Source organism: Bacillus rossius (genome assembly GCF_032445375.1).
Source record: "Bacillus rossius redtenbacheri isolate Brsri chromosome 4 unlocalized genomic scaffold, Brsri_v3 Brsri_v3_scf4_2, whole genome shotgun sequence".
NCBI classification, from domain to species: Eukaryota; Metazoa; Arthropoda; class Insecta; order Phasmatodea; family Bacillidae; genus Bacillus; species Bacillus rossius.
In genome coordinates, this window is record NW_026962011.1 from 27,105,350 (window position 1) to 27,129,708 (window position 24,359).

Here is a 24,359-nt window from a genome sequence, read left to right on the forward strand (position 1 = left end):
CTTATACGCACCCAAGAATTGTTGTAAAAGGTAGATTCAATATTATGCTGGAATGAAATATTGTATTTGTTGCAGGATGTAGAAAGGCTGTTCCATGAACTGACACAGTGCAGAGACAAGAACCTGACACATCTTCAGCGATACTCTCATCTGGATTTCCTCTGGGGCATTGATGCAATGCCACGCCTGTATTCACCTATCATCCATATCATGGACCAATACAGCTGAACCAATTAGTTGGCTTCTTTGTAGAGCTTCAGCCTGACACAGTGCAGATACAAGAACCTGTCTTCAGCGTTACTTGACCTGGACTTCCTTGGAGTATGGATGCCAAGACTCATCTGTATGAAACTATCATCATTACCATGGACTAGTACAGATGAACCACTCAGTCTGCTTCTCTGTTGCACTTTAGGCTGATATAGTGGCAGAAGAACCTGACTTGTATTGAGCGATACTTGACCTGGACTTCCTTAGAGCATGGTTGCCAAGACTCGCTTGTATGAACCTATTATCACTACCAGGGGCGCAACAACAGGGGGGGGGGGGCAAGGGTATTTTGCCACCCTCTGAAACCATGAAGTGGGGGCAAACGGGGGCAAAGAAAGTTCTGTGTAATCAATTTTTAGACAATAAAACTGCTTAAATAGCACTATTTTCCACCTTGAAATACAAATTTTCCCGGGGGAGGACCCCCAGCCACCCCGCTTCAATAGGGGGATCGATGTTTCTTTATCAAAAGGTATATTGCCCCCCCCCCCTTGGAAATTTAGTTGTTGCGCCCCTGATCACTACCATGGACTGTACAGATGAACCACTCAGTTTGCTTCTTTGTTGTGGTTCAGGTTAATAGAGTGCCCGAAGTACCTGCCACATTAGGCAATTTTCTCACTTGGAATCTCTCAGAGACCTGTCTGTATGAACCTATGTTGGAATTGACACTTTTTTTAAATCAATTTAAATATATTGTGCAGTTTTTATAGCTTTTTTTTTAATTTAAAGAGCCTAATGTTTTGTCATGTCCACCAGTTTGGCCTCGGCTGGTATGATAGCACAAGCCCCAAGTGCGCCACCCCTCCTACACAATCTATGGGGAGGAAAGTTAGTTCGCCACCCGCCCCTAGATGGCAGACAAAGGGGAATGTAAATTAAGGTAACTTTGTCTACCTGCCCAACCTAATTCAGGACAAAGATGTAAATACCCAGTGTCGTAACAAGAGGCCTGTTAATTAAACAAATGAATGTAAATAGTATTGTAATTCGAATATGTATGCACAGGAAGGGTACAGATGTGCCCTCCCTGATGAATATGTACATCCATTGTATATTTACTCTTGCTGAGCTAAGCCAGGCAGAAAGCTCTTCCTAGAAATTCTGGGCAAATAAAATTGTCAGAATACTTGAGCAGTATTGATTAGACAGCGACCTATCTGGAGGACCGCTCCTTCCCCTTTCCCCCCTCTGGTAGGCAGCAACCTCTCTGCAGGACCGCTCCTCCTCCTTCCCTCCTCCTCTGGTAGGCAGCGACCTCTCTGGGGAACCGCTCCTATCACTCCTTGCTCTTGGGCAGCGACCCCTGCTCGGGGACTGCTCCCGCCCCTCCCCTCTGACTGTGTCAGAATCCCGGGACAAGTCAGTTTGGTAGGAAATCAATGTAATTATCTACAGTATAAATAAAAGTAAATGCTTTAAAGACTAGTCGTTCAAGATATATGATTCCAAAAAATTAATTATCAAATGTGTATTGAAGAAAACACTTCTAATTTTGAAAGATATTTTGAACAATGATTCATGTGCTTCCTTTATAATTATGTATCCTTTGCCCTGTTTTTGTATAGTGACTTGTATACCTACGAACTGACGACACCCGTCGGTGCTCCCTCTATTTGCACAGGTCGTTATGACTTATCGCCACCTTTCCAGAGCATGTGCGATGTTGGGCGTGATAGGAACACATTCAGTTCAGTGCGAGTGCAGTGCAGTGCCAAGTCGAAAACCGACATCACCAACAACGAATCGATTGTTGCCTGAGTAGTAATCGATCAGGATTTTTTTTAATCATATATAATGTAAAATTTAATGTAACCAATTTATAAGACATCGTTTGCCACCAACTGTAATTAATTAATAAGCAAATATGATCTAGTACGATTTCACTAAAAGCATGGCCTAGACTTCTCTGCAGTATATCTGGTCACAACACCAGCTGCCTACCCGCCATGTAGCTACGTCATGTCTGGAGCAGGGTTGCCAGACGTACGACTATAGTCGTACATGTACGACTATTTCGTAGTTCGGTACGACGTACGTCTGAACATAGGGTCGTACACCTATTTGTACGACTATTTTGAAATTTTGGTGGTTAATATGTTATGGTTAAATATTTTGGTCTCATAAACACAATATATGCAGTTCTAAAGAAGCCAAAATCGAAAATTGTAATGAAATCGATCTGAATGTTAATCCAATTCAAGAAACAATCGATAGCTTCATTATAATAGTTGAGAGGAATGACAACAGAATGCACATAAATCAATATCATATTGGATACATTATTAAAATATGTGTGATATTCTGTAAGTACCTATCATCTTTGGAACAGTACGAACAATTTAAGAATTTAACAGTTGTTTACATTGTTTGGTAAATATGAGTGACGCAGAAGATGGGCTAAGTTCGTCACCAAAAAAGGTGTGTATTCAGCAAAGTGCAGGTAAACACAGGGCTCAAAAATTTAGAAAAGAGTGGTTGTCTGAAACAGAATTTAAAGAGTGGCTGTTACCTGTACATGGAGACGAATACAAGGCTAAGTGTAAATTTTGTGGGATAACACTTGTTACCGAAATAAGTAACTTAAAGCGGCATGCAACTGGTGGGAAACATACAGCACTTAGAATGTCTGCTACTGTTAGACAAACATCGATTTCTAGATTTATTGCAGCACCTAAAGTTGATTTAGACAAAGAAGTTGCATCTGCTGAAATAAAACTTTCGGCATTCATTGCGGAGCACAATGTTGCTTTTTCTGTTGCAGACCATCTCACAGCTGTCATAAAAGATATCTTTTCTGACCATAAAATTGCACAGAAATTGACTCTTAAACGAACAAAAACATGCAGTATTGTAAATAATGTAATAGCTGCCGATCATAAGGAGAAGTTGGCGAATAAATTAAAGAACACCAAATTCAGCATCCTTACAGATGAATCAACAGACATAGGGACAATAAAAATGTCGTGCATAGTGGTAAGGTACCATGATTTCCAGTCTGGAAGGATAGAGAGCAAATTCTGGGAACTAAGAGAAATTTTTGACTCTTCAAATAAAGTTGTGTGCGCCAGTGCAGAAAACCTGTTTCGTGGCTTGGTTGCTTCAATCACAGAGTTTGGAATTCCGTTGGAAAATGTGATCGGATTTGGAGCAGATGGATGTAATGTGATGATGGATGAACATAATTCAGTATCATCTCGTCTCAAAGAAGCTTGTCCTGGGATCGTGGTGGTTAAGTGCATTTGTCATTCGGCACATCTGTGTGCTAGTGAAGCATGTAAAGTGCTTCCTCGGTCTTGTGAAGATATGGCTCGTGAAATATACAATTTCTTGAAGAGCAGTGCTAAACGACAGAGTGAGCTGAAAGAGTTTCAAACATTTCTTGACATGGAACCTTTGAAAATGCTTCATCCCTCGCAGACCAGGTGGTTGTCTTTGGTGGCAGTTGTTCAACGCATTTTGGAGCAGTGGGATGCTTTGAAATTGTATTTTACAGACTGTTGGTTGTCACAGAGACTCTTAAGTGCAGAAAACATCTTCAATGCACTTCACGATCCTTTTTTGAAACTGTATTTCATGTTCCTTTCATGGGTTCTTCCGAAATTCACAAAATTCAACGAATTTTTCCAGACGAAGAATGTTGTTATTACAGAACTACATACCCAATTAAGAGATCTCTATACTGACATTCTCCTTAGTTTCATGAAAAGGGACTATGTCATGAAAACACCACTCGAGGAAGTCGATCCTGCCCTGGAGAAGTATCATCTTCCAGACACTGAGATGTATTTAGGAGTTAAAGTCCTGCAGCACATTGATAAACCAGAAATCACTTCCAAGCCCGATATTCGCTGTCATTTCTTTCACAGGTGTAGAACTTTCCTCACGGTGAGTTGAATCACTTGCAAGCCTCATTGTTATTTAATTTTAATTTTTGTAACTGAAATAATGATAAATGTTTGTCATAATTTTTCAGGTTGCTGCGCAAGAAATAAGAAAAAGATATAATATGAATGATCCGGTTCTGTCGAAACTTAGCTACCTGCAACCTAAAGCAGCTCTTTCACCAGTATTCAGGGTTAACTGCCCTTCCCTTCTTCCACTAGTAAAAGTAGTCCCAAGAATTGTTTCTTGTGATGATGATGCAATTTTACAGCGTCTTGATGATCAGTGGAGGGAGCTTCCATTTTCAAGGGCAAGGCTTCCAGAAGATATTGATGATGTAAACAGTCCTGACATTTTCTGGAATATGCTTCTGAAACCAAGCTGTGACACACAAGAAGCTCATTTCAAAGAATTGGCTACATTTGCACTTCATGTGCTTAGTCTCCCGCACTCTAATGCAGACTGTGAAAGAGTCTTCAGTCAGGTATGAAAATATATGCATCATAAATAACTATTTTGTTACCTACTGTTCTTATTTTAAAATTTGAGTTTTTGTTAACTGCAATATTGTTAGAAAAATATAGCATGTGTATTTACTTTACAGGTAAATCTAGTGAAAACCAAAGTACGAAATCGCCTCCTTCCAAAAACAGTGAACGGAGCTTTGCTTGCTTCCGAGTGTGTGAAGGAAAGTGGTACCTGTGCATTGTTTCGCCCTACAGCTGAAATGTTATCGCGCATGACATCAGCAAACTTGTATGCATCCAGTGCACCAGAAAACGATATTGTGGATATTCTCTTCGAAAAGGATGACTGAGTTGTTAAGAAAATTGTTTTTTTTTTTTTTTTTTTTTTAACTTAACATGTGTTAATTTTGGTGTAGTTTTTTTCCTTAGTGTAATTGTTTCCATGTAATTTTTTCCCTTCACGATTGTGTCATGCCAATAAAATACTACCAAAATGAATAGCAAAAAAATCGCCGGATAAAATAAAAGTTGGTACTCATTAACGTTTTATTTTAAAAATTATAGTATGTACGACTATTTGCTCCAATGTACGACTATTTCTAGTCTTCGGTACGACTTTTGGAATGTTGCAATCTGGCAACACTGGTCTGGAGACAAGTCTCACTCTTCCGATGAACTAGTGAGCAGGCCTATTGAGAATTCTACTTGGTGCCCTGGCAAGTCATCGAAGTCATCAACATCAACTGGTAGCCGATGTTAGGTCGTCATAACATATGATAATTATTGACATTAACATTATTTTTAGACTTTTGTTTCCTATGTAGTTATTAATTTTTTTTTGATAATTATTCCTGTCATTCCACTAGCATTTAATAATAATAATATATGTATTCTTATGCTAGTGATATAAACAGAACAGGCCAGAAAAAGCCTGCCAACATTCACAACCAGATTGTCAGGTGTGAAATACTGGTAACACAGAATCAACTTTTGGCCAGTCGAAAACTAATTTGCTCTGGTCTAATGAACATCATTGAGTCATTAGAGATGCTAATATCGAGCTTCACATGACAAGATTATTGGGGAAGTAGTTGGCATCTGTTCATTGTAAGACTATACCAGCATTTGCATGTAGTTATTTCGGGAAACTATAGACAAGAAAAAAAACATATTGATTGTCAGATCAGAATTCAAACTGAAGTTCTCTAGAATACGAGTTCAGTGTCTTACCACTATGCCACCCGTTCCACGACATCCTTAAGAAGTAGCAGGGTATTGAATATGGTAAAGATATCCATGATTGTTTTTCAATTTCAACAATATTGTCCGTGAATCTCTTGATTTCCACCGGACAGAACCAGTACGAAGGAAGGTGAAGGCATTTTAACCCCTTTATCGTGGAGGACCTCAGCCTAAATAAGCCGAACCTGTGCGTGGTCCGTGTCCTTATCCGAATGTGAGTGACGTCACATTGTCTCACCGAAAACTACCCTGTCCACAATTATTGCGATGTCCGATGTCCGAATGTATTGATTTCTAAAGTTGTCACCAGAGCGCAGTAAATGTGTCCAACCAAATACTTTGTTTATTGTTTTGATGCTTTGTAGTTTGAGATTGAAATTATGAAAGTTGTGGGAGTTCAATATTATATATTTATTCAGAAAGGCAAAGTGGCAAATCTAAATGCTAAAAAATAAACTCATATCACAGCAATCGGACAGCACTAAATAAAATGTCGTCTTGCTCTTCTTGTCTTAACACCTTCCATTTCCTTCAATAACAAAAACAAACACCACGTTTTCAAACGGGAACCGGAAATTCAAATATCGTGAGTGTTCTGTTCTTTTTCTGTGTCTGAAGTAGGTACACAGGTTGGAACAAAAAATTCAAATTGACGAATGTCTTCGGACCAGGTAGGTTCGGACCTTCGCCCACTTGACGCATGACGTCAGAGGGCCACGTGGACCAATCAGTGACGAGTGTCCTTCGGACACAGTTTAGGACATTGCTATTATTGTAGACGGGCCTTAAATGTTCTTAACACAAAGTATAAAATATTCTCTAAATTTGGTGCACAGAAAAGCGTGATAACTGTACTCGTGATGCCAATGTTTAGCATTAAGGATGCCTCTGCAACTAGAGTGTATAGTCATAACCCCATCAAAATTAAATAACATGTTCATGCATCTTTATTTTAATGTTACCATTCTTTGCAAAACTTAACATAAATTAATAAAGCAATTATTAATTTAACAATAACAGCCATTGATGTCTAGACGATTGGATTCAATAATTCATACAATTTAAAGACTTTCGAAAACAAACACATAAGCTTTGACTGTATTTATAATCCTGAATTTAAAAAAGAGGTCACACAACTGTGTGAGACTCTATACCAGGTGGCTATCATGCAAAATTTACAAAAATATTATGCTCACTCATGATCATCTTTTTTCTCTTAAAAAAAATCGATTCAAAAATAACTTTTAACCTTCACAAATAAAAATACCTAACAGAACATCTTATAAACATTATTTCATTTGTTTGTAAGTGTAAAAAAGAACCGATTCTTATCTCAAAGTGTTCACTACATTAAACATACAATTCATTCGTCCGAATCCCGCCTGAATACATACTCGTGCATGAGATAACAGACTACAGATGTACAGATGACAATTAACAATATTATACAAATTTAGTGACAACTGTATCCTCAACTTCACTACGTGAAATTTACCAACTCGACATAATCTAACTTCTTACAGTATCTATTAAAATAAATAAACGCGTGTGGCATAACAGTATTACATTGACTTGTGTTACAATGTATCAGTAATCCCTCTACATGTATCAATTACAACATGCAGCACGTCTGTTACTAGCATAAACCCTGTGCAACGATGGCCAGTGTTAGCATCGTGTAACAGGGATAAACTCGGCCAAGCCTCGTTACTTGCACGCTCCGTTTCAACAGTAACACATGTCTCCCTGTGTTATCGCGGCTCGCCCAGAAGTTATGGAGGCGCAGCTACCTTCAAAAACCCAACCCTGCTCACAGTAAAAAAAGGTCCAAAGTACGAACAACTGTTTTCGCCAGTATACAGCAAAGCTATGCCAACTTCATTAACATTCCGCCTCGCAAGGCATGTGCCAAAATGCAAAAGTTCCTCTTGACAATTAAGTTCGGACCCAAAGCTCTCACCCACTGGCTATACGAGCCCAAACTACGGGAGTAGTTTTTCAACAGGCGCACGAATCCCAATAGCTATGTAAATTTTTAAAAGTGGATACATAAAAAGCAAGTCTCTAACTTCGTGAACTGAACTGGCAATTTTCGGTTTACCCAGGAGTGCCGCTATAGCGCATTACAACTCACCCCAAGGCTAAAGTGGTCACCCGCCCAACCAGCTTGGTCGGGATTTCGACGACGAATAAGCTAATGCACTTACCACCGCCCTAACCAGTCTGCGCATGCGCAGACGCGTCTACAGAAAAAACCCTACAATATCGAGATTACCATTACAGAAGGGGAAAAGGGTGAGGTAGCACTCCCCTTGGTGTCTCGGCGCGCTGTTTGAAAACGTCTGTCTTCCACCTGCTACCGACTCAGGACAAAAACAGTAAGAGGTATCTATGGTAATGAGGTAGTGATAGACACGTGAATCATGTCACTGCCATTATGAAATCAAAGCAAAATTTCTATGCTTTTTTCTAATGTGAATGTGCATGAGAGAGTTGGGAATATTCTGATAAGTATCCAATGACAAAATGGGAGCTTTATAAGTGGAATGCATCATGATGGTGGGAGTTTGTCAATTTTCATGTCAATTAAGATTATTTGAAACTTCATCATAGGTCCTGCATTTCACCCAGTTCAGATACTTGGTGACAGTCGGATCCGATGACTAACTTAAGTAAACTTTCTCTGTGGACTCTCCCAGACTCACGGGCGAGAAATCACAATTTTCACACCCAGCTAGGAAGTTCAAAAAATTCCATTGGAAAAATCTTAAAATCATCCCAAATATTAAAATTATAATATCCCCCAATACCCGATGTTAAGAATAATAAAATCTTCCAAATAAACAATGACAAAGCATGTGAACTGGGCTAGACCAAGAAATAATTAAAATTTCACCAGTATATTATTTCCTAAATAAACAAAAAAAAAATGTGTTTCTCAAAATAACATAAATTCAGAGAGCTTGAAATGTTTTCATATCACTACCAAACACCTGATAAAAATTTAAGCATAAATATTCATTAAATTTTTACCATAAATGTAGTTTCACATAAAGTCCTTTAATAACTACTAAGGTAGTTGTCAACAATACACGACTACATAGACAGATAATTAGAAACACTGCTTAGCTACAAATAAAACATTATACACTACTGCCTCGTGTCCGTAGTCCATTATGGCACGAGCTCACTGTCGCCAACCTTGGAAACCCAAATTAACAACGACATCTCCCTCTTTCTGCTTCTTGGGCCTAGGTTTCGAATGTAATGTTCAGGAGTTTAACCTGACCTGACTTAACTAATTCACAAATTAAGTTTCTCAGGTGGGAGTAACCTTCTCCCACTGCGTGTTTTGGTTGTCACTGGTGTGGCTGGGTGTTTTCCTGTCATTGTTGGAAAGTCCTCATCCAATCCCCGAAACTCTGGAGATCCGTCGCTGTGATGGGTGGTCGCCGACGCTGGTGTATTGACTGTAGGTCCTCTTGGTGCTTAGCTGTTGGCGAGACAGGCTCTGGCTGGTGCAGGGTGTGGGACTGCTGGGGCTGTGTTACCGGAGGCTTATTGGGCTTGAAGAACCAAGAATTCCTGCGATATTGTCCCCTGGGCATGTCAATTATATACGATCTCGCGTTGGGTACGCGTGTCAATACTTCTGCTGGTACCCAATTTTTGTGCGCCTCATGGTAAAGGACCTCAACTGTTGTCTTGAGTTGGTGCGGCAACCGTTTGTTTTTATTGAATTGATCCGTTTGGGCTTTTCTTATCACCGTCAGATGCTCTTGAACTTTTTCCACTAATTCCGGCTGCAAAAGTTCTTCGGAGGATGGTAAGGTCATTTTTGTCCTACATCCCATGAGTCTTTTCACAGCGGAGCCGAGTTTTCCTCTTGGTGTTGAAGCGGATGGCTTCATCGCCGATTCCGATGATAGCGCTCCTTCCCCTCCTTTCCCCTTCCTCTCCGAATGCTTTTCCCCTACATCCCCTCCTTTTCACCTCTCCTCCCCCTCCGGCCGCGACACCAGCGCTCCTCGTGTCATGGTTTCGGAGGCCTATATGAGCGCCGCGCAGCTTAATACAGTCGCTGGCCTCCTCTCTCTCTTGAGAAGGGAATCAGTCCGTCGGCACGCGTGGATTAGATTATGGTCAGCACTCAGCGAAGCTATGCTTCTCTGCTTCTTGAATATTTACGTCTGCATTTAACAGTTACATCATTATGACACTATGTTATCCGTTTAGAGACTTAAATGCTGTAGGTGTCGTGTGACGATAGTTCGGGCCTTATTGTACAATTCTACCGCCGAGTGGCTGACAATTTAAGACTAGGTTACATCTAGTTTCAGTCTTGTGCGCAGTCGGAGGTGCTTACCTCCCGGCTCTATTACACTAGCTCAGTTCCAGTTTATCGTATGGCTCCTGCCTGGCAGTTTAGGGGATTACAGTTTGGGTTAGGTGACCTGTGGTCTTTACTATCTTGTTTCACGCATGGCCGACGTTTAGTTCTACTTATGTATTTTTATAGGGACGCGTCTCGTAAATGTTTTATTGTGTTAAAGTTATTTATCTGAGGTCATATATAAGTCTAGGCCCGTCACGAGTTAGTAGGGCTAAGTTAAATGTCCGTTTGAGATATCATCATGGTAGAACTCGGTATTAAATATAATATCTAAGTATGTTATCATATTGCGGGAGTGCGAATTGTACATTTTTGATTTAAGTACGTCTCTATATCCTCGCGATTCATTAGTGTGCAAGAATCTTATTCACCAAAAGTATAGTAATTGATCTGAGCCTTAATTGCTCCCACTTCTATGAAATTTGTAAAAATATATGTATATTAATTGTTGTAACTAAGAACAAGTTTAATAAAATAATCCTGGTTTATATAACTTTTGTTCCTTGATGTCGGTGCAGTTCCCCTTAAATTAAACAACGACTTCCTGCTGTGTTGGGTTAGGTGTATTAACTCGTGTTGTGTGTGCGAGTTCATTGTAGTCAAACTGTGGCGTGCCGCAGTTTGGCTTCAGTGTATTTCGATGATGTAACAATGCTAGCCATATGTCTGATGCGTCCTCAGCACATTTTGCAAGAAGATTCTTTGCTTCCTGCACATACCTTTCTGCTAGTCCATTAGAGCATGGAAAGTCAGGGCTTGATAGTCTGTGTTTAAAGTTCCAGTCTATTTAAATTTTTGGAACTGATAGGACGTATACTGCGGGCCTCTGTCAGTGCGAAGCTCGTCTGGGATTCCATGTTGAGAAAACCAAATTTTTAACTTCGTGATGATTACATCGCTAGTGGTTGAACTCAGCATCACAAAGTCAAAATAGCCAGAGTACGAGTCAACAACAAGGATATATTCTTTACCTTTATACTGGAACATGTCTGAGGCGACATATTGCCAGGGTCGGGATGGAACTTGCTCACTGCTAAGAAGCTCCTGTGGTGAATCATTTTGGAATTTTTGGCATGTGGCACATTGTTGAATGTACCTGGTGATGTATTGCGCCATATACCTGGACAGAACACATGTTCTAGTGCCAGTGCCAGTGTGCCTTGAGTTCCTTTTGGGATAGGTGGAGTTGTGACAAAACTAAAGACTTCCAAACCGGGTATATTACTATTTTGTTGCCCTTGATGATGATGTCTTCATACACTGCTAATTCTTCGTGGAAGGTCCAGTATTTTTGCAGGTTGGCCGGTGCTTGATTTCTTGTGTCTGGCCAACCTTGCAGTATCATCTGATGAAGATCCGACAGTTCTGCACTTTCCTGGATGCAGTCCTTCAGTTGTAGTGCCCATACTGGTAACAACTGTATGGTCACGTGTACTTCAAAAATGGGCTGTGGGTCTGGCTCTGGCACGTTGTTACAGTCTCGGCTCAATGTATCTGCTATGTGCAGTTCTGTTCCTTTCCTGTAGATGACGGTTGGGTTGTATGGTAGTATTTAAAACTGTATTCTGTGGAGTCTTGCTGGGCTGTCTTGGAGGGGTTTCTTGAAAATTGCCTCTAACAGCTTGTGGTCCATTTCTATAGTCAATCGCTGGTTTCCCCAGATGTATTCATGAAATTTTTTGCAAGCCGATAATATGGCATAGGCTTCTTTTTCTATTTGACTATAGTTCTGTTGGGACGTAGAGATTGCCTTAGACACGTACATAATAGGCTGGCCCTCTTGAATGAGCACTGAAGCTACAGAGTGGCTACTGGCATCTACTGAGAGTGTTACCGGCATAGTGTGGTCATAGTATCTCAGAAGAGGTGGAGATTTTAATTAAATGCTGCAAATGAAGTTTTTTGTTCTGTGTCCCTATGCCACGCGACGTTTCTTCCCAGTAGTTTTCTAAGTGGCGCTGACAGTTCTGCAACTCTGGGAATGAATTTGGATAAGTAGGTAATTCACCATTCCCAGAAATCGTTGAAGTTCTATGACCGATGATGGTTCCTTCAATCTTTCAACTGCTTCTGTTTTCGCCAGATCTGGAAGGATTCCCGTGTCAGACAGTATGTGTCCTAAGAATTTTACTTGTTTTTGTGAAAACACCCACTTGCTTGGGTTAAGCGTTAGCCCTGCTTCTTTGAGTTTGTTGATCGCCATGTTGGTGATTTTCTCTAGTTCTTCCTTGCTTTCTGCATGTATAAGGATGTCGTCCATTGAACATTCTGCATGTTGTACATCTCGCAGTGTGTGACTCATTACCTGCTGAAAAACTTCGGGTGCAGAAGCTAGTCTAAACGGCATCCTTTTGCATTTGTACCTGCCCTATGGTGTGGCAAACATCAGATACTGGGACGTTCTATCGGTCACTTCGAGCTGCCAGAATCCCTTTTTGAAATCGAGGAGTGTGAAATATTTGGATCCCTTTAGTCGAGCTGTTATTTCCTCTACATTCTGTAAGGGATAGTGTTGTCCCTTTAGGTTTTTTTACATCAGATGGGTCCATACAGATTCTAAATTTGCCATTTTTTTCTCACCACTACCATGGGAGATACTGCCGGTGTAGGTCGGTTCACGCGTTTGATTATTCCATTTGTGACCATGTAATCCAATTCTTCTTTAACTTGATCTCGAATGGCGTAAGGTACTTTCCTTGGTGGGTACATGGTGAATTTCGGTTCTTCTACCAGGTCGATGTAATATGCAAACCCTTTTAAATATCCTATCCCTTCCAAGAGTTCACCATCTGCAACCGCCATTTCCACTCGTTTGATAAACCCCAATAATTTTCAGGCCTGCCTCCCTAAGATGCACGGTAGACCCTCGTTCACCACATGTAATGTGAGCACGTGTGTGGATTTCTTGTTTGTAGACACACTGACTGTTTTCTCCCCTAATACTGGAACACTGTGTTGGGTGAAAGACAGTAGTCCTCTTGTTCTGGAAGGGGTCACATGTAGCGAGCTTTTACTGGCGACGCTAATATTTAACACGTTACACTGTGCGCCTGTGTCCAGTTTGAAGGTAACCTTCCGGTTGTTGGGTAGCACAAGTTTTTCTGTCCAATCCAGTTCACCCTGGTGTATGTGTATGCTTGACACATAGAATGTGGCAGCGTCTTCCTTTTGTAAGTATTGGTTCTGGAGTCTGCTAGTAATTGTGTGCACTTGTTTTGACCTACATACCTGAGAAAAATGATTTAAATTCCTGCACTTTTTGCATTCTTTTCCCAGAGCTGGGCATGGGCGTTGTTGATGGATATAACCACACCTGTGACAGTTAGTTTTTGTGTGTGTTTGTTGATCGCTAGTTGCAAGGGTGGGGTTTTTACGACTTAAGAGTATGTACCGCTGGTAAAGGTGCATCAGCTTGCATAACCTGTACTTGTTTATTTACTTCCCACGCCCTGCATATTTTCACTGTTTGGTTAAATGTGTTCTTCTGCTAACAGTTTTTCCCGAACTTTGTCACTGGTAATAAGAATTTTTTAAAATTTTTCTATCTTTTGTATGATAAAATCTACCTCTGCATACTTTTAGGAATAAAATTGAATCAATTTTATTAAATTATCACTATTTTGTATGGATACAAAGGAGTGAAATGAAATCTACAATTTAATTAATAAATTTACTTTTATTTGCATTCATTAATTCAAATATATTTATTACTTTTGAAGTGTCGCGCGCGCCGTATTTATTTTTACAAGTACAAAAAAAAAGTATTGCAGCGGCCAGGATTCGATCTGTCAATTGTTGAATTGTTATTCAGCGATGCTAACCGTACGACCATGAGGCTGACGCCGTCCCCGTTGCCTAATCTGAATTTACGTAAATTTAAGCTGGTAGGTTAATTTTGAATCTCAAGGGGGGGGTTCCTGGCCTCGTGGCGGTAGGCAGGGATGCGGCGACAAAGGACTCCCCGGGCTGTTATGGCCTCCCAGGACGCCTTATTAATGAAACACACGAGTTCTTTTGGTGATTTATTACGTAGCACACTCTACAGGTCACACGTTCACGTGACTGGCCGCTTCACCGTCGACCTAAGCTCCGCGCACCTGAACCTGCTAGGGTCTCTGCGAGAGTACACGGACGTGGCGTGACGTGTGTGGATGATCGGTCCCGCAAATTAATTAAGGAAACACATGACACGAGATTACTGTGGTTAGTCCGCACAGGAGAATGATTTACTTATTAAAACACGTTACACTGAATTACTGCGATTAGTCCCGCACAAGAGAATATTTACTTATTAGAACACGTTACACTGAATTACTGCGATTAGTCCCGCACAGGAGGATATGCATGCGCGGATAGTCCGCGGGGTGGCTGGGCCACGTTAAGCTGGGCACGGACACGGTGGAATCTGGAGCGATATCACACACGTGGCCGTGGCACGTCCCAGGTGAATACTCGTCCGAAAGTTCTGGTCGCGTTCGGCGCAGTGCCGCCCTGCGTGGGCAAAGAACTATGTCCCGTGGTGGGACGTTAAAGCGTGAGGCGCAGGTGCCACGACAGGTCACCTAATTGCTTACGTAAACTATACAAATCCCTGATGGGATACACATATTATTAAAAGACCACGCGTGGATGCTAACGGCCGATTTGGGCCGACCGGGGAGCTGATATAAAACGTTTGGACTATATTTACCTATTGCAGTTATATGGTGTTGGCGCGAAAATTGAAGGCTCCCCGTGCGTGGGCTGCCGGCCCGGGCGAGTGCTGGATGGCGACTGCCTAACCTCCCTGGCCGCCGGGGCCAGGGAGGGGGGAAATTCCGCGGGAAAACTGCGGAGCGCGGGAAGGTGACTTCGGCCAGTTTTGTGAATTATACCCTTTTAACATATGATCATTTAATTAACATTAATTATTGAATGGTTTAGATTTCTTAGTTTTTGTTTATATTATAAAATGCATGAGAAACAATACCCTTGCGCAGTGCCACACCCGGCCGGGCGCTTTGCACACGTAGGAGGCCGTGACTGACGTCACGCCGTTCGGGGCACTGCACTACGTTGCGCGCGCGGGCGCGTTCGGGGCGCGGCACTTATCAGGTGTTGAGGACACATAACGGCCTGTGCTCTCAGAGGGAGCACTGACGGCGGCGTCAAGGCCATATCAAAAATAGCTGTTTCAGATGGTATATATATATATATATATATATATATATATAGTTATATTGTTATATTGTTTTGTGTTTTGGAAGTTTTAAAAGTTATTTGAATATTCAACATTACTTTTAAATAACAGTACCGATTGTGCTGAAAATCGGTGGATGATCGTTAAATTACATAATATTAATTATTCAAACGACGAAAATATGATTGAAAAGTCAAATCGATGGTTGTACCAATCGAGTGGAAGAGAGATGCCATGCATGCGTACGATGAGCATGAAGAGAGATGTCACTCATGCGTACAATGAGCATAACAGGACACATCTGTAATGGGACATCCGTAGTGGGACAATGTGCGTTATGGGACATTTTTTCGTGAGTGCAGCCGGTGTTCATCGATTTATTACATGTTGTCACGTCAAAAAATTATTAACTTTATCCATTTTACAATAATTAATCATAGAATAAAGAAAGTTATTTAGACCACACTTAGATATGAAAGACACAATTGACGTCGACCCAAGTGTCGGCCCAGCTCTCACAGCCCGTTATGCCACGCCAACGCCTTCTCCTGCCCTGTGTTGCGTGTGCGACGATAGTGCTGTGCGGCTAAGACGGTGAGAGTGGAACGGGCGCGGTGTCTCGCTGTAGTTCAGGCCTTGCCGAGGGGAAGGAATTTCACTTCCTACATTCGTATTGTCATTCAGGCGAGGGTGTCACCTCGTCACTCAGTCGCGGTTTGCTTTTTGCCACTCTCCTCGCGTATGTGTTTCCCCAGAGGTTTGCGAGTCGCTGAGTACTATTGTGGACTGGATATTCGCCAGTAACTGGGTTGTCCGGTCAGACAGTCAGCTTATTGCGCGAGTCATAGCGAGTTCAAGTCTTAGCGGCGTGGGTAATGCTCGTCACGATCGGGACGTCACGTATTTTTCCAATACAGTATAAGTGCGCGGAACCGGGCTTCGCCTTACCTTTGAATATATATACTGTATAGAAGTCGCCAGCCCAGGTTAAAATTTCTAATACGGTTTTGAGGTAGTTAGTTAATTCACCGCCGCAAGCGCCACCATCTCTAGGGCATCGACTTGTGGTGGTCCCTAGCGGACAAGTGTCCAACTCTTCAAACACCCCTTCCCCCTCCCGTAGAACGACGTTGAGCTGCAGTGAATGATGGATGAGGGGAATGACAGCGGGTGACAGAGCTGCGCTCTAACGTGTAAATAACAACTAAGACGATACAGGGCGTTACGGCAGCGCACTGCAGCAGTGAAGTTCCCAAGCTGCTCATCATACGCTTCTGAAAAACGTAGAGTAAATCCTATCCACTCGCGACTTCTATACAGTATATATATTCAAAGGCCCTACAGAAACAGTCACAGGCGGAAACGCGGCAGCCCCCTGTAAAGGGTTCGAGATACTGTGTATAAAGAATCTGGAAACTGTCTTCAAGTGTGTCAATTGTTATTCTGGTGACTAAGTCCCTTGGCCACGCGGCCCGAACCCCCCCTCTACCGAACACTGAGTAGCCGGCAAAATAATATCATTGAGGGGCTAGTCGACCAGGCGACGAAACAATTTAAACATTGAGGAATTATTGGTGGGTACATGGCGAGGTCTGTAATAGACATAAAATTACCAAAGACAAAATAATTTAGAAACGAATATGAAACTCTGTGCCCCAGGGGGTGTAAAATATTATACATGATTTTAATTTTTAGTTTGATTAAATAAAAAATAGTTCAATCTAGTTATAAAATTTTTTAGTGTGTCAAGATTAAAAACTTATTTGAGATTGTCTGTCTAAATATATTAGAAGATAATCTGGAAAACCCAAAACCCTACCAATATTTTGTTTCTAATTTTGTTGTCAAAACTTGATAGTGTGACAACTCCATAAGAACAGTATTTCAAAACTTTCGGGAAAGGTAGCAAATAATCACTTCCTTGTTAGGATGATCTAGCTCACGGTTCATATTCTAGAAAGTGTCCAAACTGAATCCCAGTAAGGGATCATATCGGCAGCCATTTTATTAAACGGTTTCCTGTGTGAGGCTAGAAACTGGTTTCAACACATTCTAGCGGATATTTGGAAACTATCGATACAATTGGCAAAAATCCTAGAGATAGCAGCACTACTGCACGAATTAAATGTTGATGTTATAATATTTTCAAGAACAATTTAAATTTCGAATATTTCCTATTATGACCATTAAAAAGCACAACATGTACCTATTCCAGGATAGTTACTCTATCATAAAGTTTTATTTGGCACAATAACAAGTTTCGTATGTCCCCCAATACTCACGAAATTCAATATGTACGAGTTTATGGCGCCAGACGTGGGTCTTCCATCTGGACGAAATCGACGAAAAAGTGAGCTGTACACATGGGCAGAATTTGGGCAACAAATAAATCATGGATATGTCACTAAAATCTGTCCGCTAAAAATAAGGGACTGGCCATGTCCTATCGCGCACTAGGAATATGTTTAGGGTACAAGTGTAGCATTTACAACACCTCAACTCTTATTTTTGTATTTTGGAATCCCAGCCTGAGTGAAATCACAGAAAATCAAACTCGAACGTTCTTGTTTCAAACTACTAGCACAAAATCTAACGATTGTTCTTTTTTATCCCGTATATTAAAAAAAAAGTTAATGTATATTATTTTTTAGACTTCTTATTCAAATTCATGAAATTAAATTATATAATTATAATGTAATTAAAAATAATCCATGTTTTTAGTGAACTTTGCCGACACACTCAATGTAATATTTACATTAAGAATACGTCTACTAAAATCTTCTTAAGTGTTAATGTTTTCAAATATATAGTTTTCGTTCGAGATATGACCAGCTGTTCTTTGAAGAGTATGAGGCTTTCTTTATAAACAAAGGGTGCATGAGGAAATCATAATAAACATTTTTTTTTTACCATTGGATTCACGTTGTTTTTGTTTACTATGCGGCTGTGAGGCGTAGATTCTGTGAGAATATTGACAAAAAGTATGTGGTGTTTAAAAGGATTGAATTGATAGTTTGCGATTAAGTTAAATAAAAAGAAAGCAAAAATGCCTTGGTACTTACCGTGGCCAGAGAGCATAATGAAACGTGCTTGTAGGTATTTACTTCAAAGATATTTAGGGCAGTTTCTAGAAGAGAAACTGACCTTGGATCAGCTGACGGTGGACTTGTACAAAGGCACAGGATCTGTGTCGGAAGTTCGTTTGGATGTCGAGGTACGTAAATAACGCTGGTGAGAAAGAAGTGGGTAATTTCCTAGAGAAATTTCATTTCCTAAAAAAGTAAAAATTTCCGAAAAATGTTTTTAGTACCGTAGTACCTGTGCCGAAAAACGCGTAGTCATTTACTCGCGTCGCGGCTTTTCCAGAAATTAATAATAAAAATCAAAAACTACTTTTTTTTTATTTTCGAAAACTAGAAACGTTCCTTTAGCCTATTTACCTCGCAAACCGTGTCTTTATATTCCATCCCATTTCTGAGAAAACACCTTTTATAGCTTACATTATAATACCTTTGCATTGATGTAGCCGTTGCTTTTTTTTTTGTTTTTACATTCTTATACACAGAGAATCACAGAATGGAAAACCTAATGTTCACACCCGTCCATTCTGAGGCTGTGTTTGTGCGTGTTCAGTATAAATGTTACAGATATTACAGTGAACATAATAGTTTTACGTCACTATTCTTGTTTTACTAAATAAAATCAGCAAGCATCGTATACACAGGATCAATATATATACATATACAAATATATATGTATTTTTATGTGTATATATGTACATGTGTGTGTGTGTATGACTAGCTGCAGTACTCGGCTGAACTCAGGATGATATATTGTCAGTGAGTTAAAGCATAATGGATACCACTTTATGACAGTGTGGTAGACATAGAGAAATTACACACAATTGCTGTTTTGTATGTCTATGATCTATGATTTTCTGTTTACCCATGGCAATCTGTTGAATGGTTTAGAAGTTGATGCGCTGCAGCATCATCTAGTGGCGAGTTATAGCAAAATGGATGTCGCGAAAGTATTCTCTGTGTTCAAATATCTATGTAAACCGATTTTCGTGGAGATTGGTTGAACGTTGAAAAAGTGTGTGCACTGCAGTGCCATCTAGTGGCGACTTATAGCAAAATGGATACCTCAAAAATATTTATGTTCAAATATTTATGTATACCAATTTTCATGGTGATCGGTTGAACGGTTTGGAGGTTGATACGCTCCAGCGCCATATAGCCGGATTATAATAAAACGTATAGCATAAAAACCTTCTCCATAAAAATTACTTTGATGTGCCAACTTTCATGGCAATCAGTCAATCACTGTCGCAGAATTTATCGATGTCATAAGTACCATCATGCTATTTTATATATATGTACAAGAACAGCCAATTTTTTTGGGATAATAAGTAGCCCATGTGTTATTACAGCATGAAAAAGTAAAAAAAAAAACAATACACACTCACACACACAAACTTACACACTCACTAACAAACTTTCCTAAACCCTAGGCAACGCCATCTATTGACGAAGTTCAGATATAAACTGCTATTAGTGCCGTTAGCGTTAGTTCACTAGCAACCGCGAGCTTCACTAAGCAGATGGTCTCACCAAGGAGAAGGATAGGAAGTTGCCAAACCTTACTCTATGTATGATCGTGTGGCGGACATAGAGAAATGATACACACTCACTGTTTGTATATCTGTGACCTATTTTTTCTGTTATAAAATTGAATTTACCCCTTTTTCACTCTAATAGGGATGAATTTCATAATAATTTGTGGCTTATGTGTAAATCCAGGTAATGAGCTTGCTATACTATGCCAAATATCATCCAAATCCGTTCAGCAGTTCAGGTGTGAAGGAGTAACATACGCAGAAACTTTTGCTTTTATAATAATAGTAAGATGAAGCCGGCAAAATCAGATTCTCAGGATGTGGGTATTACGTATATAATATATAAGGAAAAAAAACTTAAAGAAACTGTGAACACTCGCCTGTGTTAGAAGAGTTTACATCTTCACTCTGAGCAGAATCTTCTGGATGTCTAGAAAAACTTGAATTTCGTGAGGTACCCAACATTAAAAACAATTAGTAGTCTTGATGATCTTCGGAACCCAAACATGGTGTTTCGAAAACCTCACACCCTTACAAAAAAAGTTTTTTAAAGTTATTGTTGTACCCTTTTATGTGTCCTACAGACACGTACGGAAGTCTGTTGACGACAAACCATTTGTTGTCCTCCGCCAACTCAATAACCGCCCCACTTTTTTTTCACTTCACTGTACAAGACAGCACCCCATGATCTGCTAAATTCAAACAATAAATGCCTCGACTCCACTACCTAATTGTTTGGATTCAAATATGTCCAGGTAACAACAGCTATGCTTACATCAGAAAATACAACAGTACAAAACTGACAAATTCTCTACAATCAACCATAAATTTCTACTCTCACATAAATTTTAATTTTACATAGTAATCAACACACCAAATTATATGCAAAACAACAAATTCAATTTGACAATTCCTGCCTTTCTCCCGAACTGTACCAAACTTACCTATCAGAAATCTGCCATTACGTGGGTAAAAAATACTTGTTATAATATAAACACCTCTTAAGGGCAATAATACAAAACTATGTATTTGCAATTCAAAATTAATTACAAGGCAAGTAATCTAGCATGGTAACTGTTTTTTTAGTTGCACTTGTACACAACCGTAAAACAACATTTAAAACTGTTTTCATAAATTATAGATTATCACACTTAACACAACTACTGCTAAAACAAAACACACAGAGTTAACATAATGCAAATGAGGTACTTAGGGAATAAACCACTCTGACTTTTTCAGGTAATTAAAAACTCACTATCTTGCACTCCTGTCTCAACACAACCCATTTAATGGTTGGGAGAAGGGGAATATAATGTATTTTAATTTTTTTTTATGCAGAAGCTGTTAATCCAAGTAATTTATGAGGGAAAAGTATCGCGGGAAGGTGTAGGCGAATTGTTATAAATACTAGATAGTTGTCTCTGTGGAAGGATGAGATTTGTGATGTGGGTTGGAGAAGGTGCAGCAGGCACAGACACCTTTTTCATACCATAGCAAAAGTTTCATGATTGGGCAAACTATAGAATTATAAACAAAATTATGATTATAATTAGAAAATAATAACCATTAAATATTACTGTAAATAACAAAAAATATCTGTATATTTAGTGTAACTCCTCACATTATTTACTAATAAAAAACCATTGAAATAATATATTTGATACCCACCAGTTTTCTTAAACAGTCCTTTTAAAAAGTACTAAAAATAATAAAGGTGGTTAGTACTAAAACCATTTTAGCCTCAAACCACACTAACAGTTATTACAATGGGATGTATTATGTATAGCACAGCCATGCCAGCGTAGCTGTGGACTTTTAAAACACATGATTCCGAGCATGACTACTAACTTGAAACTAAGACTCTGGTTAGAATAACAGAGGTTTAGCACGTACCTAGCTGCTAGTAATTAATGTGTAGTTTTGCTTGTTTATGCGATAAAATATCATTTTTAATGAAACTGAATGCATTTATGTGAATGGTCGACTGGATATTTTGCCTCATACCAAGTTATCTGGGTCTCATTCCTGGCCCGGGAAATGTGTCACCATTCCTTCTGGCCATCTCATCAAACCCATGTCCTTCGGAACCTCCTCGATACCAACCTCCAGTCATACGAGTCTTGTGCCTCCTGCTTGCGGTCCGTCCGTGCCGTGCACTTGTCCGGGATACTTGGGGCCGCTCCTAAGTCACGGCAGTACAAGCACGACCGTGTCCGGATGCAGCGTGGTGGCAGAGCTGGGTGTGTGTTGCAGGCCCTCAACGAACTGGGCGCGCAGCAGAACTGGCCCGTGCAGTTCGTGGACGGCTACGTGTCGGGCATGTGTGTGTCCGTGCCGTGGGCGTCGCTACTCAGTGACTCCAGCTACGTGGAGGTCACGGGCCTCTGCCTCACTGTGCAGCCCAAGAAGAGGGACGACTCCGGTGAGTGTGCCCTGTGTGGGGGTCTCGTCCGTTGCTTCCTGTTGCTGTGTTGCCTGAAGCAGTGGTTCTCGAACCTGTTCAAGTCGGGGCACATTTTAAATCCTACCATTAATTTTAGGCACACACAATACAAACTTCTGAGAAATATGTTATAATAAGAAAGTAATATATTACACCAAAAAAGTCATAAAAAAATTAAATTTAAAAATACCTTAAGTTTATTCAGGCTTGTGTACAAACAGTTATGAGCGACTATAGCGCTGAAACCTCTCTGAATTGGATGTCCCAGGCAGCCTCTGAATTGTGTGCTGACAAGAGAGTAGCACAACAGGGGTGAGGGTTAAGGGTCCCTTCTGATAGAGACCAAGGAAAGAAGTAACAATGTTGGTGAAACAGACAAAATAATTAATGAAAATTTTCAATCAGAACATGCCGCACATTTATTACATATTTCTGTTGACCATATAAACCTGGCACGTAAAATATATGCCAAAAAGTACATTCAAACAATACTGTAAATGGCAAAGAGGAGAAGCTCGGTTGATAGAGTAGAGCATGAAGGTGCAGTGAGTGATAGAGCTGGCAGCTACTGTTGCAGGGGCATCCATGTTGGAGTCCATGTGGAGCAGCATGAGCAGTAGTATGCAGCTGGCAGAGGAGTGCTTGAAGGTGCAGTGAGTGATAGAGCTGGCAGCTACTGTTGCAGGGGCATCCATGTTGGAGTCCATGTGGAGCAGCATGAGCAGTAGTATGCAGCTGGCAGAGGAGTGCTTGAAGGTGCAGTGAGTGATAGAGCTGGCAGCTACTGTTGCAGGGGCATCCATGTTGGAGTCCATGTGGAGCAGCATGAGCAGTAGTATGCAGCTGGCAGAGGAGTGCTTGAAGGTGCAGTGAGTGATAGAGCTGGCAGCTACTGTTGCAGGGGCATCCATGTTGGAGTCCATGTGGAGCAGCATGAGCAGTAGTATGCAGCTGGCAGAGGAGTGCTTGAAGGTGCAGTGAGTGATAGAGCTGGCAGCTACTGTTGCAGGGGCATCCATGTTGGAGTCCATGTGGAGCAGCATGAGCAGTAGTATGCAGCTGGCAGAGGAGTGCTTGAAGGTGCAGTGAGTGATAGAGCTGGCAGCTACTGTTGCAGGGGCATCCATGTTGGAGTCCATGTGGAGCAGCATGAGCAGTAGTATGCAGCTGGCAGAGGAGTGCTTGAAAGTGCAGTGAGTGATAGAGCTGGCAGCTACTGTTGCAGGGGCATCCATGTTGGAGTCCATGTAGAGCAGCATGAGCAGTAGTATGCAGCTGGCAGAGGAGTGCTTGAAGGTGCAGTGAGTGATAGAGCTGGCAGCTACTGTTGCAGGGGCATCCATGTTGGAGTCCATGTGGAGCAGCATGAGCAGTAGTATGCAGCTGGCAGAGGAGTGCTTGAAGGTGCAGTGAGTGATAGAGCTGGCAGCTACTGTTGCAGGGGCATCCATGTTGGAGAACATGTGGAGCAGCATGAGCAGTAGTATGCAGCTGGCAGAGGAGTGCTTGAAGGTGCAGTGAGTGATAGAGCTGGCAGCTACTGTTGCAGGGGCATCCATGTTGGAGTCCATGTGGAGCAGCATGAGCAGTAGTATGCAGCTGGCAGAGGAGTGCTTGAAGGAACAGTGTCTTCAAGGGGAGGCGGAGCCGCTTCAAGGCCTCGAAATGTTCGCACAGGCTATTGACTCTAGTGAGTAGTTGGCATTTTGTTCAATGTATTTAATTACTAATTTATGGAATGTGTTTACAGCATTTGTTTAACGTTTGAACAAAGAATGAATATCTTTCACAATTTATGTTTTTATGGGCCTATTTTTTTAGTGATTTTTAAATAATAAAATAGTTAGTTTTTTTTGATAATG

The 24,359-nt window shown here is 40.8% G+C and overlaps 3 protein-coding genes across 5 annotated transcripts in view; all 3 read left to right on the forward strand.

Moving 5' to 3' along the window:
• Positions 1-1,399, forward strand: part of LOC134541947 (lipase 3-like) — a 48,661-nt gene extending 47,262 nt beyond the window's left edge. For both annotated transcript variants that reach the window (XM_063385702.1, XM_063385703.1), the window contains exon 9: positions 76-1,399. In XM_063385702.1, the coding sequence (XP_063241772.1) occupies positions 76-228 (153 nt within the window). In that variant the 3' untranslated portion in view covers positions 229-1,399. The remainder of the gene's footprint in view (positions 1-75) is intronic.
• Positions 1,400-3,456: 2,057 nt separating this feature from the next.
• On the forward strand, positions 3,457-5,035 carry LOC134542107 (uncharacterized). Of its 2 annotated transcripts, XM_063386052.1 has the most exons (3): positions 3,457-4,158; positions 4,247-4,639; positions 4,760-5,035. In XM_063386052.1, exons 1-3 carry the CDS (start codon positions 3,577-3,579, stop codon positions 4,970-4,972), a joined length of 1,188 nt encoding a protein of 395 aa, XP_063242122.1. In that variant the 5' UTR covers positions 3,457-3,576; the 3' UTR covers positions 4,973-5,035. The 2 variants fall into 2 exon arrangements, with proteins under 2 accessions (XP_063242122.1, XP_063242124.1); XM_063386054.1 differs by having other exon boundaries at positions 4,247-4,998.
• Positions 5,036-18,305: 13,270 nt separating this feature from the next.
• LOC134542233 (autophagy-related protein 2 homolog A) overlaps positions 18,306-24,359 on the forward strand; it is a 110,845-nt gene continuing 104,791 nt past the window's right edge. The window contains exons 1-3 of the mRNA XM_063386324.1: positions 18,306-18,650; positions 22,308-22,476; positions 24,047-24,187. Of these exons, the coding sequence (XP_063242394.1) occupies positions 18,483-18,650; positions 22,308-22,476; positions 24,047-24,187 (478 nt within the window). The 5' untranslated portion in view covers positions 18,306-18,482. The remainder of the gene's footprint in view (positions 18,651-22,307; positions 22,477-24,046; positions 24,188-24,359) is intronic.